General features: G+C 40.5%; 1 protein-coding gene across 44 annotated transcripts in view; it reads right to left on the bottom strand.

The window, feature by feature from the left end:
- Positions 1 to 21634, bottom strand: part of TENM2 (teneurin transmembrane protein 2) — a 1282302-nt gene that overhangs the window by 438447 nt on the left and 822221 nt on the right. Inside the window, exon 1 of one of the 44 annotated variants that reach the window (XM_055387583.2) lies at positions 2271 to 2557. The exons of 42 other annotated variants lie outside the window; for them this stretch is intronic. Coding sequence is in view for 1 of the 2 variants with exons in the window: in XM_063706931.1 (XP_063563001.1) it covers positions 1641 to 1656 (16 nt within the window). In the remaining variant the exon portion in view is untranslated. Of the gene's footprint in view, positions 1 to 1640; positions 2234 to 2270; positions 2558 to 21634 lie in introns of those variants that run through there. One more of the 44 variants, XM_063706931.1, reaches the window with a different exon arrangement.

Here is a 21634-nt window from a genome sequence, read left to right as displayed (position 1 = left end):
TCACCTAACAAATGGTTCCAACGTCCTTTCTTTTCTTGTCCTGAAGATCTGTGTGCTTATTTTGTCAGAAGCACAAAAAGTAGAAATGCAATTGCATTGGTACTGATGCTAAATGTTAATCGATTTGCCTAAATGCCTGCTAATAGCCCCCCTACAATTAGCTAGACTAGTAGTGCATGCCTAATGTGTTGTTTTTGTTGTTCTACTTGCTTTTTTGCTTCTCCTTCTTTTATTAGAGAGGAAAAAAAAAGACCCCTGGAAAAAAGTAAAGCCCTTTGCATGTGAAACATCTCCAGTGTGACATGTGAATTCTGTAGAAAGAACATATATTCTGAAACTATCCCACAGTTCTGACATTCTGTCATGAAGGTGACAAATCCTAGTGCTCTAATGTTTCATTAAATTAAACATGAAATGTTTAATGTTTTGTTAAATTAAACATGAAGCTGTGACTCTGCGCCCAAGAACCACAGGCTTCTAACAATTCCTCACATTCCTTCAGGTCACTTCTTAGGTTATAAAAACTAAGTTTTGTTTAATAGAAGTATTGCATTTCCCTGCACTTAAGATATACTTTCTTCTAACGCACTTATAAATAGAAACTAACAAGCGACCCAGTTTTTGCATGTTTAAAACAGGTTTAAACTCAGTCCTATGGAGACCAGCTTATTGACAACCCCTCAGCTAACCCTCTATAATCATTTTTTTTTCCTTTCAAACATTCACAATGTGACCGAGAGGGCGTGGGTGTTACATTTTTAATCAAATCCCAAGCCCATTTCACAGATGGGCATGCTCTTTCCCAAAGAGTGGAAGGTTTGCTGGAAAAGTGTCCAAACAGATTCCTCAGACTAAAGACTAAATTTTGCCTGCCCCAATAAAACAAAACAAAACAAAACAAAACAAAATGAAAAAACAAACAAACAAAAACCCTGTTTCGTCTTTATCCATGAAGATAAAACTTTTCCTTCACAAGACAAAACCACAGCGCTAATTTGGGAAGGCATTTGTCCAAGCAGAGAGAAGTACGCGGGGCTTTTGAGATTACTGAATGAAAGTTCTGGTGAAATCACTTAAAGCAGTAGATAAGCAAAGCACAGACCCTAATGAGAGAGGATGGAATGAAACTCAGACAAGAACCTACTCCTTTCCTTACCAGTTCAATGAAATCATCGAAAGGGACTTGTAGAGTTCTTAGTAATAATACATTTATAGCAATACATCACATAACAAAAAAAATTTCCAAAAACTATGTTATAAAACACTCCATATTTTAAATGGAGAAAGAAGAAAACAACAAATCTGTAGCAAAATAAGAGGAAAATATATACTCCTTTCCCACGATGGAACTATCGGATCATGTTTACATTTGTCAAGTAAATTTAAGTGTGCTATAGATGGTTTCTAAAGGACATCCCATAATTGTCAAACCAACAGAGAACCATCCCCCAAAAGGACAAGTCACAAAAAGCCTTCCTTCCCAATCAAACTTGTCATCTATGCTTTTTCTGTGTTTACACAGCAGCTCCTATCACTGGCCAAAAACTGTAAAACAGCCCAGATTTGAACAGATCCTTGCTCTGCGAGAACCCTCTCCCAGCTAGTTTACCCAAATCGGTAGGAATATAATTGACACTTACCATTCTGAAGCTTCATGTCTGTGAGGCAAACTAAATAAATTAAACGGATCCTGCTTTAATCTTCTTTTCTAGACCCCAAATGCCTTAATCAAAAGGAAAACAAAACAAAACAAAACAAATGTTCCCTGAGGTCCTTTTCTAAACCACCAGAGTATAGGCAAAGGAATCGCTGTCCCTTTCACTAAATGCCCAGAGCCTGTCCCTGAAGATCCTCTACAATAGAGAATTATTTCTAACATCCCTCTATTCCTTCCCCCCACTCCCCACCTTTTCCTTCACTTCTATCATTTATGGCCAAGACTAGGCTTAAGTTGCACTGTAAATCAAAATCTGGAAGATGTTTCAGTTGGATATTTGGCTTGGCAGACCTCCTGTGAAAATCCCACGTGAAGACACATTTGTTTCCTTCCTGCAAATGAACTGTGGCGTTTGTGGTCCCTCTCCCCCTCCCAATGCACACTTTGCCTTTAAATGAGCTTAAGCTGCAGGACTTCATTTGGGGTTAGTTGTCCCGCAAAGCTCATTTGGCTCTTCCTATTAAGGCAAGAGGCTCTAAAAGGCTAGCAAGATGCTTTTCACTATGTTTGAGGGGCCAGTCATATCTTGTTAGCAACAGCTGCATACACTTACCCGGCTCTCAGGGCCTTGACGGAGATATCCTATTCCTTGTGGGATTAGGAACGCAAAATGAAATTAACCAATCTCAGCCAGAGCCATCCAGGCCACACCAGATTCTCATTCTCCAAAAGCCAAGTGAGGCACCTTCCTCCGGAGTTCCTCCTCTGTTGGCTTCTCCCTGGCACATCCAACCCGCCAAGGTCCTGGCTGCAGTTTCAAAAGTACCACTCAATAAAAGGATTTTAAAGGCTGTGCCGGGAGCCGGGAGCTTCAGATCCCAGTTTGGCTTTTTCTCCATCAGCATTCCTCAGCAAGCCTGCACAAAGCGAGGTACGCTACATTATTTATGTCAGCTCTAGGCTCTGGAAAACACACACTGGCATCCTGATTACTAAGAATCCTCATGGATACAATTAAACTGTTCCCACATATATTTCTCCCCCTCTCTTCCCTGATTCAACCTCTTTCAGAGGGAACAAAAACACTTTGAGGCGTGTCCCAACTCATCTATTAGAAGCCAAGAGGGAATTAAAATATGGCCACCACAGCAAATGAGCCCAGGGAAAAGGACTCTTTCCCTGGAGTGAGCAGAAGACACTCCAGGGAGGAAGGTTCAGATAACAGTTTGGGAAATGCCCTTCACGTGACCTCCCTGGGTTTAGGAAATTGACATGGAAGCAGCAAAGTTGAGGCAATACAAAAAAACATTTTGATGAATTCATGGAAGATTGATTTAGAATGGGCTGTTAAGGGAAGTAAGGAATATTTGGTGACATGACTAACCTTCCTAGCTGGATGGAGAGCAATCACGCTCACTCCACAAATGCTCCTTGGTGCCCCATTGAAGCCACAGCCCTAGACAGGAAGACCACAGATTTAGCCAAGTAGAGCAATGATTCTGTCCTCAAGTCTCCTCTGCAGCAAAATGCACAGTTCTCCAAGTTGCAGTCCGCCATTTCCCTTCTCTATAGCTCAACAGCACATTATGAGCTGGGCATGTTAGCCACAGGCAGAATGAACTGCACCCTGGCACGGTAAAGGTAAGATGATGACAGGAACTTCCTCTTTTGGAGGAGTAATCAGAAGGCTATGAAATTCCCCCAGTGTCTAGCTAGAGAGTCCCTGCTTGGCAGGCAGAGGTGACTTCACTTTGTGAAAGCCCCAGGCACCGCTTAGTGAAACAACCTTTGGCAGGACCTCACAGTTAAGTTAGTTCATCTAAGCAAGAAGTCAGCTTGGGGAAAGTCAATTGTCTCATCCAAGAACACAAGGAGGCAAGAGCCACCTGCTTCTCTCAACAGCTTCTCCTGAACATGCATCCCTGTGTTTTGCCAGTTTCCTTTCTTTTTTTTTTTAAGTGACTGTCACTTCCAATGACTTTGTCCAACCCAACTTAGATATCTTGGGAGGAAAAGCGCTGTCTGAGATGGAAGCAATGGATAGAGAACACAGTGCAGGTCAGTAGAAAAGAGCCCGGACAGGGGAAGTCCCACTTTCCAGTGCACACATTAGAAAAGCAATGGGAATTGGGCTTCAGTGCAGGAAGAAGCAGGACTTCCCTCAGCAATAAACGAATGAAGAGTAGCATTAGAGAACGCACACACACACACACACACACAGTCACACACCACACAATGATACAACCCAGCTACCCGAAAACTGGATGAATGGCAAAAAGTAAAGGATACAGATTGCCCTGTGGGATGATGTCACGTGAGTGTGTTGGTTCCCTAGGCCCAGAATGCTGGGTTATCCAGCCCACTAACCTTTAAGGAGGCCCTGGCCACATCTGGAAACAACTGTGCTCTCAGCTTGAAGTGGTTCCTCTCATCCTCCCCACTAAGGAATTCAACCCGCGTTGTAATTTTTTGAATAGGGTTTAAAAGCAACTAACTGGAGTGATGAGAACAGAGACTGTTCCTTGGGATGCAGATTATTGAAGAAAATTATATCTTTTTCCAATAACTAAGTCATAATCAACTCAGAAGCTGACCTCAAGCTAAAAGTCTCAGCAAAGATCCCTTGGGACACCCTCACTGCCCTGAGTGCTGTGATGTGGGAAGGCCTAAGGGTCTGCCAGTCATATGCTGACCCCGTGGCCTTGGGAAAGTTGTTCATCCTCCTTGAGACTCAGTTTCCTCATCTGGAAACTATGGGTAATGAGATCATATTATTTTCGAGGATTCAGTAAGAAATGTAAAGTACTTAGCTCTGTGCTTAGCATCTTATGAGCTTATAACAACCCTCAGCTATTATAAATTTTCAAAATGTTATCAGTTAAATGGCAAAAAACTTACACTGACGAGGTTCACACATGCATGAACCACATCTCTAAGTGGTCCCCAAACAACCAGATTGTTATTGACAATCTGTGTGCAAAGCACCATAGTCATCACTATCATTTGCCTTCAATAAACTTGTCTAGATGAGCTGCCCCATGACAGAGATGTCAATAAAAACTAAACAGAGTATAAAAACTGAGAGCATTAAGAGGAGGATCATGAAAGTTACCTTTTTAAAAAGGAGATTCTATAGTTTCCAACATCAACTGAACACCTTTCTGTTGATTTAACTGTAAAGTAACACTATTTCAGATTTTTGATACCCAAAACAGGGCTGCTGTTTAGGAGATGGGGGGAAGAAAGTGACCATGAGCCGCACCCTCTAGAATCTTCCTCCTTCTTATATATACATCCCGTCTCCCAAGTTACAGGGAACAGAGGCTGAGAACTTCCAATCTAATGCAAAACTGGCATTTCCTGAAGGAGGGCAAAGGTGACAGGACAAATGAAGGGACTTTGCTCAAATTCATGCCCCCAGCAGAGCTGGGCTGGAACACACAAGACTGACTTCCTATCAAAAGTCCCCACCATTCCCCCACAAGGCTGAAGGTAAAACCAGTGGAACTCATAGCCAGCGTTTCATCTCACTATCCGACAAATTGGTTTCAGTTCAATCCAGCCTCTCTGCGTTAATACTGAGCTTACATGACCCATATTTAACTTTTTACTGAACACATTTTTTTTTCAGATAGTGATTGCTTTAAATTTTGATTTTAAGGTCCTACTTTATAGAGAAAAGGTTCTACTTTTCACAGTTCGTTAAGCCATCTAACTATCTAATGGTTTTGATGGCCACTTCTAAATCTTTTGAGTAAGAAAAGCAATACTTCAAACTCTTCATATTTTATAAAGGCTGTCTTTTCATAAGATAGCATCACACATATAAGTTATTAATATCTTTGAAGAATACAGAAGTTTGAAGTTTTTTCCATATATTTTTCTCTAATGATATAGTTAAATAGATAATTGCACCCTTTTCTGTATAAACAAACAAAAGATATCTTGAACATGCAGTTATTTGAAGTACTAATCACACTTCTTGCTTACATAAACAAAGGCTTATCAAAATTATAAATCTTCAGAAGAAGCAGATTCTACAACATTTTCTCCTCTAGGAAATATCAGCACACTATATCCTGACGCTGGACTGAGTGAACATCATTAAGATCCTTTTCTCAATTAGAGTTCCAAACAACTCTATCGTTTGCTTCCTGTCAAAACACCTGAACAAAAATATGATATGTTGCATCATTCGCTGAAGCTATTTCTCCAGTTGGAACATGAATTACGAGTCCTTCTGAAACACATCAACCAAATCAAGTCGTAACAAGGCCCTGTTTTATTCACTGCACAGATCTCAGCTAATCACTTTCTAATACGAGTCATGATTTTGCTTCATTAAGTTAGCATTTCTCTTATTTTTCCCTTATTTAGTATGTACTTCCATGGTACATACTAATGGTATAGCCAGCATTAAGTTGAACATTTCTTGCCTTACGAGGTGTACTTCACCAGGGTCATTCTGACTTTGCTGGGCCATTTGTACTTTTACAATGTGTGGGGTTAAGAATGCTTGTTATAAAACACAGGTCTTTCTTTGTCTCTATAAATAATACGTAGGCACTCTTGGTGGTCTTTAAATTCTAGGATTTTTTTTTTTCCATATGGAAGTTCCCACTCAATTTCTAATGATGAATGTCTCTAAATACGCACTGCTGAGGTGAAGTTGTGTCTCACTGGCGGCAGAATTGAGAAACTATCATTCCTTCCAACACAGCAACCCGAGGAACTGCCTGAGACATCCACTTCCTGTTTCCACAGGGGCAGAAGAGTTGTTTAAGGCTATCTTTAAATTGGTGGCTTAGAAAATTAAAGTGGCAGAGAAGATTCAGAAACTGTATAATCCTCATCTGAATAATTTTTGTAAATGAAGCAAGAGAAAGCAGTCATCTTGTTTCCTGAAGTTAAAGGTAAGGTCTTCAGAAGGAGGGCTCATAGCATGTTTCTTGTCTATACAAGCTAATTCAAAAACTTGGTTGATTCTAAGTTGTGGTTGGCCAAGAAAGAAGCAGGTAGAGAGATCAAAGGGAATACAGGAAGGGAGTAGAATGTGGCTCCATGTTCCCCACACCTTCCCCTCCCTTCTGCTCCGGAAACAGGTGTCTTCTGTATACTTCTTGGGATCCTTCATGATTGATAATGTGGCTCTATTGTTTTTTTCTTGACTGAGTCACCAGTGAAGGTAAGGTTTCTCTATTGTTTCCCTATTGTTTTAGCAACCAATCTCCAGGGCAACTCTCTCTTTCTGAGTTATTCTACATCAGAGGAGAAACACACACACACACACACACACACACACACAAAGGATCATAATGGGACTTAAGTGATCCTTTAGGTCAAACCCCTCATACTATGGGGGGAACAAAAAAAAGTCAGGGGAAAGAAGAGATCTTCTCAATGTCACGTAGGGGCTCACTATGGACCTGGGAAGAGAATCCCAGTGTATACATTAGCATCCCTCTCATCTATATGGATCCATTATTTTATTTTCCCTCTCATTCTCCCACATGAACCATCCCCCTGACTCTCCCACCCTTTTCCAAGAAAAAAGATCACAGTCAATGTTTTCTTGTTCTGTGATGTCCTATTGCTAGGGAGGACAGTCACTGTGGGCATTATTCTAAGGAAGGCTTTGTAGGATTTACATAGGTTCTGTTGTGGATAGAACCAAAGCTATAGGAGAGGCCATTCCCCAGAAGTGTTCACAGCCGAAGCATGGCCTCTTATTGTAACTTGTGAAGAAATCCAACCTCTTGGTCAGACACAATTGTATTTGAATCTCTTCCTAGCTGTGTAAGTCTCCCATTTTAGCCTCCCCATAAATACAACAATACAATGATGAGAATAATGGTGCTTGGTTCACTTAGCTCATCTGGGGGGTTAGATTTAATATGTCATGCCTGGAAGATACTGAAGACTTGGTAGCTAGGAGCTGCTATCATCTTTCTCCCATGGGCTCAGATATATTATGGGATAGTTACAAACTCTCCCCTTTCACTTAAGTCCAGTGCAGCGTCCACTCTTTTGAGGGGAATCCTTCTCTGAAAGGCATGTCTCCTGAATGGCCTGCAATATCCTGCCTTATGAAAGTCACATGAAAAGGGTTAATACAACATGTCAGATTGAGGCAGCATGAACATGTGTGATTTTCTGCTTAAAACCACAAAGAAAACAAAACTTCACACAACAGAGAACTGTGTGCAGGAGCCACAGGCATTCTGGTGTGACTGACGTCTCTGTAGGGAGACAGACATTCCAGGAAAAGTAGATTCACACTCATCCCCACTGACCAAGGCAGAGCTGGCTCTGCCTCCTCTATTAACACATGAGGAATTTCTCTCCATCGGCATTTCCCACATTAGCCATTTCCTCACACATTCTGGGTATTTGTTCTAGCCAACCCTTCCTGATTGGAGCTGCTGGAGCTGCAGTTTCATCTAGTCTTCAACTCTTTCCTTTACTTTTTTTCTGCAAATTGACTTATTGTTTCTGACTTTAGTTTCATCTTAGTTAATAATATCCATAAAATCACAGCTTGGATGTGCTAGCTGTACATAACTACATTTATATAGATATCTATATATATGTATGTAATATATATTTCCTAAAATATATTACAATAAATAAATATTAAAACTTTTTTTTAAAATAAAATACTTCAACCATGTGCCTCTTAAGGATATCTTGCATACTTACACCGCACAGATTGGTACATGGCACCCATATATGCATTTGGAAATACTGTCCTAGATAAAATTTTATTCTTTTTTGCTTTATTGCTTTTCTTTCTTTTTCTTTTCTTTTTTTTTTTTTTGAATCAGAGTGTCTACTTTGTGCCTTTCCCCCTTCAGAATGCAGTGTCTCTGAGTGAAATGTCACCAGGAAAAGAAATGTTCTAAAAGTGAAGTTTTCATTATGTCCTATAGCCCAGCTAGAAAACTCAGAGAAGAGCCCACGTGCTACTTTTCATCCTGGGGACTGATGCCTGAATGTGTTAACATGCTGTTTATTTTCCGACAGACTACTTGGGCTTGGCACCATGTAAACCCCAAGTGTTTGTAGAGATTCCCTTGAGGACAAAGGAAAAATTATCTGTATAGAGCAAACGTGTATTAGCTGCATTAGCAATTGGACCCTGGAGACTGATAAAGACCTTTTTAGACAGATTTCATTGCACGGCTTTTTAAGAGCTTTCATTGAACTAGCCTTGAGCATCACAGGTATGGGGCTTTCTTCACGTCCTAAGTGTCAGAAAAGAAAGGTGGACGATGAGAAGCTGGGATGAGAACTGCTACCTTCGTTGTAGATGAACCTCAACACGATGCCCACGCTCCCGTCCCTATCAATATATATTTCATGTTACCAGAGCCATAAGAAAACACATTTGTTGCCTTCCTGCATTGTAATATGTAGGATGGTGGAAAGATGATTATAGCACAGGTTCAAGGATTTAAAAATTCATCACCTTCTCAATTTAGAAAGCTGATTTGTGGTTAGGACTTACAAAGGCTACACAACTGAAATGATCAACTGGGGGCATAGCCTGTTTCTGAGAAATCTGGGGAGTAGGGGATGCAGTGAGAGGGAGGGGGAGGTTGGAACTGTGATTGCTCAGGCTGCTGACTGGGCCAGTGGTTGAAGGCTTCAATTTGTCAACATACTGTCAATGCAATGTTTGCTTTGTATCATGACATGGTATGTGGAATAGAGAGAGGGAAAAAAATGCTGCCACAGTTGCAAGCCCAGAAGCAAACCCCGAGTATTCAACAGACATGCATCTCCCTGCTCCTCCAACACTGCAACACTCTTTCTGCCATAGCTCAGTGGTTTCCAGTGCTGACCTTAGTTCCACTGTGTGTGTGTGTGTGTGTGTGTGTGTGTGTGTGTGTGCAGAACTTGTAAGCTCTTCAGCAAAAGGACCCTTTTCCAGAACCCTGGGCAGACATGTAATATTTCCCCTTCCTCTGAAAGCCTCCCAAATCATTCATCTGGATTGGCTTCACTTCTTTATTTCACTGCTGGAAACATTTTGGAGACTCATACAATCTTACAACCTCATCCCATCTCTACTAACTGGGATGCACACATCTCCCTCAGAATGCAGAGGCCCGGCCACTGCTCATGAAGAAACAGAGCTTCCACCCCCAGCAAAGGTGGCCAGGAAAGTCGGGTACTTTCCAGTGCTGGATACAAACCTTTGTATTTCCAGCAGCTGCCCTACAGAAGCACGAAGGAATGTTTAACCTGCAGCAAAATAGTTAGAAAGGAAATGAGTATAACTTTCTGGCCTGATAAATTATTTCATATTTCTTATGCCCTGTAGCCTGCCTTTTTTGCAGTGCTAAGTCTCAGTGGAGTGAATACCAGGGATGCGGTCACCAGTCTGTGTGGCATCGGGTCCCTGACTGTGGTTCACAACATATTATTGCTTCTCTTCTGCCCCTCTCCACTCTCACTGCCTTTCTCATTTGCTTTGTCCCTTGGTCATATCACCTGGCCATCAAAGATAGGCATTGCTCAGAAAGATGGTTCTCCCTGGCCTGTGAGTATAAGACACAAATATCCTCAGGCGCAAGCGTGGCGAAGAAGGAGTTACTGTCTGCTGCAGCCAACTGTCCAGGGAGGGTCTTTTCCATAGACATAAAAGGATATCAGCAGGATACACACTCAGGCTGGTGCTTAAAGAATGCAACTCTAAGAAATCCTGGTACATTTGATTTGATACAGAAGCATTAAATGTCCATGAGCAGCATTCACCAATAAATTAAAGAAATAAAAAGCTTCATTCTTCCCATTTAAGTCAACAAATAAAATGCTGGGATGCCTGATCCTGAGGGTTCTACACAGATGCCCCCTCCAAGGGCAGTGCCTGCACTCAGAGAGTGGATTGTCTTCAAGCCAGGTCTACGAGGCAAACTTGCACAATTATCACTTCAGCAGGGACAGAAGCAATGCCCTAGGATGATCTTTCCAAAATGGAAATCTGAACCTCAGCCCTACTTAAAAATTCTCCCTCGGCTCCAGACAAAGCCTTCATTACATTCCATCAGCTTCAGCCCCTTCTCTATCACCTGCCTTTTACTTTGTGCTGCAGGAATACTACATTTTATTGGATGATCTCATCTTATGTAGCACTTTAAGTCTTTATTTACGAAGTTTACTAAATTTAGAAAGGTTTTATCTTCCACTCCCTTATTTTTTAAACATTGGGTATAATTCTTATCCATCCTTCACGATGCATTTAAATCCCTTTTGCAGGGAACTTTCCATGTCCTCTACCTTCCACAGCAGAAATGACGTCCTTGCGTATGTGCTCTAGGCATAATAGTCTGACCTTTATATTAAATAATTTGTTCTCTGCAAAGCACTTAAACCAGTGACCTGCACATAGTAGCTGCTCAATAATTTTTACAGTTATGATTATCCCACCTTATATATGTAGTATTTGCTCATCTCTCTTAAACCCCTATTAACCCATATATGCCTAGTATTCCATTATTGGAACGCCAAGCTGGTGGGAGCTATTCATATCCTGCTGCTCAAGGTCATCGCTGAGGTCTGATTTTTCACACAAAAAAACTGCAACCTCCAGTATAAATGGGTTAAACACAGAACTCTATCCATGACTTATTTGAACTATTAATATCTTGACAAATATTTGGCACACAGTAGGTGTATTAGGTCGTTCTTGCATTTCCATAAAGAAATTCCTGAGACTGGGTAATTTATTAAAAAAAGAGGTTTAAGTGGCTGATCGTTCTGCAGGCTGTACAAGAAGCGTGGCACCTGCCTCTGCTTGGCTTCTGGGGAGGCCTCAGGGAGCTTTTACTTATGGCAGAAGGTGAAGCAGAAGCTTGCACCTCACATGGTGGGGTCAGGAGCAAGAGAGAGAGTAGAGGGAGTGTGCATGCCACACACTTAAACAACCAGATCTCATGAGAACTCACTATTGCAAGGACAGCACCAAGCCATGAGGGATCCATCCCCATAAACCAAACACCTCCCATCTGACCCCACCTCCAACAATGAAGATTGCAATTTAACATGAGATTTAGAGGGGACACATATCCAAACTGTATCAGTAGGTTTCAGGTAGGATTTGCTGAACTAAAATGCACAGTTTGTGCAAATCCTACCTGAGAATTCTACACTCTGGGGATTCTACACAGTGTCTACTTCCTCCTTGCAGCGATATATCATGCAAAAATTTGGAGTAAGACTCTTCTCAATTCTGTTCTCAGTAGCATAAGTCTCAGACGTGTCTTTCATTCTATGTGGCCACTATTGTCTGGTTGCATTATGTACTAGGGTGATATCCAGAAGCCACAAATCTCAGGAACCAAAGGAGAAGACGTAAGAAAAGAGCTTGCTCTCCTCTTTCCATTACTCTAATGAAACTATGTGTTACAGTGCCTTTCCTTAATCTGATTTGAGAAGCGCCTTAATAGCAGGGTAAAAGCAAAGAACGAAGCCAGTTCTTCAAGGAGCTGCTTGCTTTAATGGCAATTTCTTTGTTGTCCATTGTGACAAGTGTGGCCTCTGACTGGGGCCAATTGTTGCACTTGGATACAAGCATGGCTCTCCCTGAAGTTGCACGCATTTCTTAGGGCACAAGTCAGCCCTTTCTGATTTAATTAGAGTTTTTTTTTTCTCTCTCTCTCCACCTCTCTTGACCTTCCGCTTGATTATGTAGTGAAGTATTCCTGGAGAGCAATAATCCTGTAAGCTCAACATCAACCTTCACAGCTATGAAAATGACAAAGCTGTCAAAATTTCAGCCTTACAGCTTCCAGGTGGGGTTAGTATGGACATGTAATGGTGGCAAAATGGGGAGACCAAGTTCTGTTAAGGGGAAAAAATGAAGATTTAAAGAAATAAAAGGACCCAAACAGTGACAATTGGAAGCTTTACATTTCAAGTTACACTGGAAACTTCTGCCTTTCTGTATGAGCCACTAACACCGTGATTTAGTAATTTCCATGGGAGCTGCCATCGCCTCAGAATACTATTAGTGTCAGAGTCAAGGAAAAAAAGGAAGTCTTCTTTTTCTCCCAGAGTATGCAAACAGAAGCTTAGAAACATGTTTGCATTTGGATTGGATGATCTAAACCAACAAAGTTCAACCTTTTCACTAGGAGCTGTGAGCTGTTTGACAAGACCTACTTTTTATCAGGCAGGTTCAAAGTCTACTCACTGCAGAGGCTTCCTTAATAAGAGGGACTAATAAGATTATTTCCTTAAAGATCTAACCTTGGCACCCATCCTCCAACCAGACGGCAGAGCAGATTCATTCTCTAAATTGCTTACCTTCAAAAGAAAATCTCTATTGACTGGAGCATGGACCTGGCATGGCGCGTCAAGATGCTATTAGTAGAATTCTCATTTGGATTTGAAGAGCCTATTATTTTTAGTTTCTCTTTCTCTTTTTGGAATTTTTTTTTTCTATCACCAAAATTTAATTCCCCAAACTACATATAAAGATCGCATTTCAATGGGCTGAGTCAGAATCATTGATGGTACACCTGTCCCCAAAATCTTCCCTTAACACTTTGCCTCCATTCAAGGACATATTTTGCCAACTACTTAAAAAAAATTAGCCAACACAAGCACATTTCTGGCCAAGCAGGCTTCAATGTAAGGAAAGAGAAATGGGGCATATCTGTATTAAGTATATATAGAATAGAGAAAGACTATTCAGAAAACTTTTCCAAGCTTGTATTTTGACCCATTTGGGATCACAACACAAAATCTTCAGTTGAATGGGGAGGTTCAGGGGAAGAAAGATCATGTGATCATCAAATTGAATTCCCTCTACCTTCTCACCTCCTGCTCTCCTGCAGCATGGCTTATGTGATCTGCTGAAATAATGAGAGCCATTTTCACTCTCATCCATGGGTGGGATGACATACAGCCATTTAAAACTCGCCCTGTTTGAAGAAAAGTGATTTAAAAATGGGACCATTTAAACAGGTCACTGTATTTCTCAAAGGTGAAACAGTGATCAGTGTATGACATTTAATGATGTAAAAGGGGCATGAAAAAGAATTTTCTCTGGATGAAACTGGAGTTGACTCTCTTCTCGGGAGCAAGAGGGTTGAAGCCAACTGTGGATCTTGGTTCTTTTCTGTCCCCCATCACTGAGACAGCGTCTTGTGTAACTTTGTGTCTTATGCCTAGCATCCTGGAGGATTAATTCCACACTGACTGCATTTCACTGATGTTATCTTACACATTTCTTTGTTCAACTTAAGACTTCTGAAATAAGAATCCCTTTTGTAACTCAGGGTGCCGCACAGTTTAATTGGCTGAGTTTTTCCCTCTCTTATTCATACATAAAACAATGATACATCTTGCAAATGAGTGCATTTTAGTATTGATGAAATATTGTCATAGACACTTTACAAATATTGTGTGCATAAATGACTGAATGAATAGGACACCTCCTCCTGAAGTTCTCAATATTTAAGGGAACAAGTGTATTTAATGACAAAGACAAGTTATAAGTTTTGCATTATTGACAAAGATACACTTTTTAAAATCCTACATGGATATATTAAAAACAAAACAAAACAACCCAAAATAACAAAGGCTGAAAGACAGGAAAAAAAGACAAGCGGTTTCTATCTCTCTTACAATAAAGGTAATAGTGTAAGTAATGAAGTTGACATTTGCTATGCCAGGTACTTTCTGTGTATTTTCTTTCAGAAGTTCCAGGCATGGCATGGTGGCTTACGCCTGTAATTCTAGCATTTTGGGAGACTGAGGTAGGCGGATCACCTGAGGTCAGGAGTTTGAGACCAGCCTGGCCAACATGGCAAAACCCCATCTCTACTAAAAATATAAAAATTAGCCGGAGGTGGTGGTGCGTGCCTGTAATCCCAGCTACTTGAAAGGCTGAGGCAGGAAAATCGCTTGAATCCAGGAGGCAGAGAGTTCAGTGGGCCAAGACTGTGCCACTGCACTCCAGCCTGGGTGACAGAGTGAGACTCTACCTCAGACAAACAGACAAACAAACAAACAAACAAACAAAAGAAGTTCCATGTCATATAAATTATCAGTTGTTTCACAGATGAGGAAACTGAACCTTAAAGTGATTAAGTTGCTTCCTCGAGGCCCAACTAGTAATGTAAGTGTAATGAAAAAGTAAATTGTAAAAGCTGTGGTTTGAACACATATTTCTCCAACTCAGATACTATACTACATCCTGCTGAGACTCAAGAGGAGTTCTTCTGCCAGTGATTGAATGGTGTCCATTTAATTAGGTAAGGTTGGTCATATTGTAAATTAGCATTCAGATTAGTAGTGTTTGCTGTTGTTTCAGTATCTACTACAGTAGTTTCCAAATCTTCTGGGAATCTTTAAAAAACACAGTTGCCTGGATCCCATTCCTACACATTCTGATTTCACTGGTATGTGTGTGACCTGGGTATCAGGATTTTAAAAGTTCCCCAGGTATTTCTAATGCACTACAAATTTAGAAACCACTGCTCTAGGGAGTTTTCATGTTGCCCTAGGGAAAAAGACAAATTCATTCTTGGTGGGAAATTTGCATAAGTGATCACATATAGAGCTTCTTTATCAACTTGCTATTATTCTGCCTCTTCCCTAAGTCACACATGTCATCTTTTAAGAGGTTCTGTCTCTTTTTTTTTTAAATGCATTTATTAAGTCACTTTAGTTCATTTTCCTGTGGACTTCCTAATGATAGCTCATCAAATCAAAATAAAGGGAATTTAGTATTTTAGTTTTGCTACATAGCCTTCCCATGAGTTAACATAGACTAGTGTCTTCTTATTTTATTTACTCCTGAAATATCTTTGTCAATGTCCAGTTTTCTTGGAGAATCACCCCTACTTGCTCTTGTGCTATGTGGTGGGCAAGGTGAATGGCACCATCCTTAGGCTTAGCCTACTAGCATGTTCATCTCTGTGTCAGAGCAATTGCTTTAGGGATGGGTCCATGAACACAATGGAGGCCAGGCTTTTATTAGAACACTGGGGAAGTGTGTAGTAAAGAATTAACCTTAACCCCCAAAAAAGTCTTTTGCCCTCAGCTACTGGGAGGTGACAGCAAAACCCTTGGAATATCCTGACTGACAAAAACTTCTTTTTTTTTTTTTTTTTTTTTTAACCTAGGGGCTTTGGGCCAAACTGTGCAGTCGAATAATGTGATTTATGATGGGGGCTTTGGACCATGTAGTATTAGCTTGACCTCTGGAGAGACTAGAGACTAATGGTCAGCCACAAGGGTAGTCAATTATGTCTTTGTGACTGAGCCCCCAATTAAAATTCTGGACTTGAAGACTCAGGAAAGATACCACGGTTGGCAGTGCTCTGTGTGTACTGCCACACACTGTTACTCAGAAAAGTTAGCCCTGTCCATGATTACACTGGGAGAGGACAACTGGGAACTTTGTTTTGGGAACTTTCCTGAACTCTGTTCCATGAGTATCTTCTATTGACTCATTTTAATATGTATTCTTTCACCCTAAGAAACCATAACTGCAAGTGTAAGCTTTCAGTGAGATCTGCGAGCCATTTTGGTGAATTATAAAAAATGAGAGTGATCTTAGGGACCCCAAAACTTCGCAGTTGATGTCACAAGTAAGCATGATATTGTGGATTTCCCTGACTCTGTAGGAAAAGAATCTTCTTTTCCATTGGACTTGATCTTCAGAGAACATTAAGTTGGAGTTGCTGGGGGCCATCTTCATTACCACGTAGTGAAAGGCAATAGGGAAGAGAAGGTAACAGGGGAGAGAAGGGTACTGTGATATTACTTGAGTCCCTGAAATGTAACATGTCTGAAGCTATTCTGGACTTCTTTTCTGTTCCAAGAGTAAAAATCTTTTTTTTCTTAAATGTGACCTTAGTTGAGATGCTCTCATCTATAATACACTATACTACCTCATTGGGCTCTCCAAAAAATCAGTTATACGACATGATATGTGAAAGGTCTTAGTATATTGCCTTATACATAGTGAGGAGATTGAAAAATGCTTGTGATTAATTATTATTGTTGTTGTCATTTAATTTTTAATATTTTCCTTTTACAAATTTCTTTTAAAGCTCAAGCCTAAAATTTGACAACACTGTGCAAGGTGTGGAGACACTAGGTGACTCTGTCCTGCCTCTACCTTCAGTCCTCTCACAGCCTACGGTGGCATCCGGTGGCTTACCTAAATGCCTGCACCTGCCCCTCTTAACTCCTGAGTTTCAGATACATTTGGGAGCACACTTTGGACTGTCTGTGATAAAATATGCATATTTCCTGAAACCCAAAGTATTCTCACTGAATGTAATAAGTGGGAAATTATTTTATAGGAAATGAAAATCTAAGATTAATATTCTCCTATGCCATCTAGTCCCCCCAGGACAATTATTCACTGTACTAGAGCAAAATGAACTTGCAAAATATGGGAACTGGTTTTCTTCTCAGATTTTGGATAAATAAACTCCTGAAACTACTCAAAATCAGTTCCTGGATGCTACGCCCACCACCTCACCTCATTAAATAGGCATCAGGTCTTTTAGAACACAAAACTTCAAGGGAATTCATAGCCATTTGCTCAGAGCTAAGTGAAAACAAAAAATAAAACATAGGTTTAAAACTAATAAATCAGTAAACAGTTATTGATCACTATTTACTGCCACTGTGGGAGGTAAGTTTCATCATGGTTGACCTCAGGGAAGCTACAATAGCCATTTATTCCCTCCTTCAGTCAACAAGTATCTACTGAATTTCTCTCCCTGTGAAGCACTCTGTGAGCTGCTAGGAAACAAAGTGCCCTCATGGACTTATAGTTTTAAAGAGCAACAAATCCCACATTTGGTTCATTCCAAGAATCACAGGAAAGCTTCATAAAAACACAGGCGTCTGAACCTTTTCTCAGGACGATTGTATAAAAAATTTCTCAGGAGAGCCAATACCTATTCTTTTAATAAGTGTCTCCCATGATTGTTGTACTTCACCAACTTTGAGAACCATAGGGACAGCTAATAAAACAGATACATGAAACAATCGAATGGAAGGCAGTGTTTATCTGTTCAGTGACACGAGTGCTACACCAAGGAGTTAGCTGAGGGAGAGACCACTTCAGACAATGCCCCTCTTACGCCCTCCCAATTGCTACATAATCATGACCTATTCCAAGTTTATTCAAGCAGCCAAGTCAGGATGTCTCCCCAGCCTCTACCACAGATGCCTGGTGAACTTCATTCCCAGGTGTAGAGTCACCAATGGTGAAACAAGCTGTAGCGTGTCCATGCACTGTCTCATCCTCTCATTCAGCCTCAAATACTGGTGTCGTTAACAAATGTTTCAAAACTTCCAAAGCCATAAGCATTCTTGCCTTAAATTGCTTTTTATTCCTGCCATTTTGGGGTAGCTGTTAAATATGATATTAGCTTACTTTTTTTTCTCCTAGGGCCATGTATTTTCAACTTTTCTTCCTAGTAATAGGAGCAGACCTCTGACAATTAAGCTGTCCCTTGATCGCCATGCCGTGATTCATTTGTTTAGAAATGTTATAAAGTGTGCTCTTGAAAGTAGAGGCTGAGCTGTGAGACAGGTCTTGGTTTGATCCCTGGCCTTGACATCTACTGTGGAGTGACTTTGAAAACTTTATTTGATCTATCTGAGCCTCAGTTTTCTAATCTATATAAAGGGAGATAGCCCATGGTGAGGCTTAAATGAGATAATGCACGTAAAGGAAATAAAACAGAATATATAGTCAACAAACAGCAGAGATCATTACTATTATTGTTCCAATTTGCTGGCAACTAAAGGCTTAATAACTAGTTTAGGACATATGTAACCCAAGAAGCAGATTCGTCCTTCTCTACCACCCACAACATGCTCTACGCCCTCAGATCTCAGCATAGAACGTCAAAGTATGGGAAAGAGGATCAGCTCTTGCAAACAGGGCTTACGGCAAGAAAGGGTTATCTTTTTTCCATTTCTCTGTTTCTTTTCATGCCATAGCAATTTTATTATCATAGAAACTAGAAAAAATAAATTTAAATACATTATTAGCATAAGAGATTGTAAAACATGCTCTCTTGGTGTTCAAGTAGAAGAATGTTATCTATGGATTAGGTATCTCTTATCCAAAATGCTTGGGACTAGAAATGCTTTGAATTTCAGATTTTTAAAATTTGGAGTATTTGCATTACACCCATTAAACATCCCCAATTCTAAAACCCAAAATCCAAAATGCTTCAAGGAGCATTTTCTTTGAACATCATGCTGGCACTCAAAAAGTTTAGGATTTTGAAGTATTTTGAAATTGAAAATTTCAGATTCAGGATGCTCAACCAATATCAGCCAATTTTAAATGGGGTTTTGTATGTTAATTAGAAATAAATTGGGCAGGAGCTAGGGCAAGCACTTTGAAACATAATTTAGGGGATTATTGCACAACTATATACATGCATTAAAAATCACTAAACTGTACACTTACCATAAGTGAAATTCTGGTATGCAAATAGACCACCATAAAGAGATCTGGCAACTATATATATAAAAAAGTTAATAAACAAAGAAAGAGAGGAAGGAAGGAGGAAAGAAAGGAGGGAAAGGAGCATGAGGTCTATCCTCTGAATCACAAGTATTTATGCCTCTGTTCTGCATAGTAATATTACTCCCACGAACCCTGAAGTATCAGATCTGTGTCCTGGTAATGGAAAATACGGAGCTCCACAGGAGCCCTACAGGTTTGGTGCTTCCTGACTCTCTGTCCAACATCAACACAGAAAGCAGACCCACTCCCGGAAATAAAGAAAAGTGGAGACTAGGAAAGCTGTCACTGGTTCATTTTTGTCTCCATTGAAGACCTCTCTTCTCCCTGGCTCAGTTCTCCAGGGTGCCCTAACCCTCTCTGAAATCTCCCACTTACCAAAACCTACTCTCAAATTTCTGTCTGTTCAAAGGAGCAGAGATAGACAGAGCTGATATGCTTAGAATGTCAGTCTCCCTTGGAGAAACCTTGACTGGTGGAATTTTAGGAATGCAATGGGGGCATTCTTTACCCCTCTGTTTCCTCCCGTGTAAATGGCCATATAAGAGAAATCTGGCCCAGGCAGGAAGATTTGGTGTTCACTGTGTAAGAGGTAAAGAATTTGATAAACTCGGAGAAGTGATTGGCCAATTATTGATTTGCTACATTTCTCTGTGTGCCTGAGGCTCTTCCTAATGCCTCATACATCAAGCATTTAGGTTTTTCTGCACTCAAGTCTCTGCTGGTATCTACCTGCAGTCAGCAACTGTCTTTGCAAATACTCATTTGATTTTCTTTGAATATACAGGGTCAACATGCCATCATTTCTAGGACTCACACAAGTTAAGATTTGGCATCTTAGGAAATACCTGCTAGTCTCATAGTGGAAGAATGAAGGTTGACAGGTGTGAACCTTGTTCAGACATCATTAGTTGCACTACAATGCACCTACACTTACTAAAGCCAACATGAGTGCTTTATCACCATGACATGAATCAGGAAGAATTCATTTAAACCATCAGAAGATGCAATAAAGAAGCCTACTAGTAGAAGCTGCAAAGAAATATGTACACTGCCCAGTGTGTAACTGGTTTAATTTCCTCAAGCTGTGAGGAACACCTTGGGTACCCCTCAACAAAATATTCTGACATGCCTAAAGGAGGAAGATGTTCCTTTCAGGTTTCAAGCTCGATTCATTCCCATCTAAGAGGATCACACATTTTAAGGAATTAGAATGATTCCACATTATTTAGAAATGTGACCAAAATAAATTCTTTCACATTCTAGGCTCTTAGCAGGGTTATTCTACATCATCAGCTCATTTAACACTTCTAGTAACTGGTAATAGGGAAATGTACTATTATGGCTGAGTCATGGGAGGGTCAAGGAAGGTATTAGAAGAAATGTGTTAAGGGGGAAGAAAATATGATTAGTTTTTATCCACACTCCACATTGAGGGTTCAAATGTTTTAAACAATGAAGCATTCCTCACTTACTGCTATATTTTGAATGTTTGTGTCTCCACCCCAATTCATGTTGAAACTTATTTCCCAATGCTACAGTATTGAGAGGTGGGGCCTTTAAGAGGTGATTAGGCCATGAAGGCTCTGCCCTCATGAATGGATTAATGACTTCATAAAAGAGATATAAGAGAGCTGTTTGTTCCTTTTGCACTTCAGGTCTTCCACCACGTGAGGACATCTGATATGGTGCCATCTACGGGGAATGAGCCTTCATCAGATACTAAACCTGCCAGCACGCTAATCTTGGACTTTCAGTCTCCAGAAGTCTCAGAAAATAAATTTCTGTTCTTATAAATTACCCTGTGTGTGTATGTGTGTGTGTGTGTGTGTGTGTGTGTGTGTGTGTGTGTGTGCATGTTTTGTTACAGCAACACAAATGGACTAAGACGCTTCCTGTGATCTGGTCTTACAACTGAATTACCCATTCTCTGCCTATTGGCCCCACCCAGTTCTCTAAGCCAGGCTGATGTACCCAAGTGTCATATCTCTACCAGTCCACACATACAAATCAAATATGAGCCTGCATTCTGCATTCCTGGCCATCTCTCAGGAGGCATATCCCCTGCACCTGCCAATGTTTGGTTCTAACCTGCCTTCCTTCACTCTTGCTTCCTTGGATCTCTGGTTTCCTGTCCCCAAATTGAATTCAATTCAATTCCAACTATTCTTGCATCTTCTCCAACATGGGACTTTGTTTATCTGTGAATTCTTTGTACTAGCTCCATTCTCTCCATCCTGTAGCCTTCTGTTCATAGCTCCAATAATACCACTCATCTTGTCCATTGTATTTATCTGTTTAGAGGGTTGGCATTCTCCACTGACTGTTAGTTCCATTAGGATATGGAACAGGTATGATATATCTCTGTACTTTCAAGGCCTAACACTCTGCCAGGCATATGCTGGGCACCAACTTATTGACCAAGGAATAAATAAACGCTGCCCCTCATAACAAGC

Source organism: Gorilla gorilla, chromosome 4 (assembly GCF_029281585.2).
Source record: "Gorilla gorilla gorilla isolate KB3781 chromosome 4, NHGRI_mGorGor1-v2.1_pri, whole genome shotgun sequence".
Taxonomy (NCBI): Eukaryota; Metazoa; Chordata; class Mammalia; order Primates; family Hominidae; genus Gorilla; species Gorilla gorilla.
This window is presented reverse-complemented; position numbering and strand designations above follow the sequence as displayed.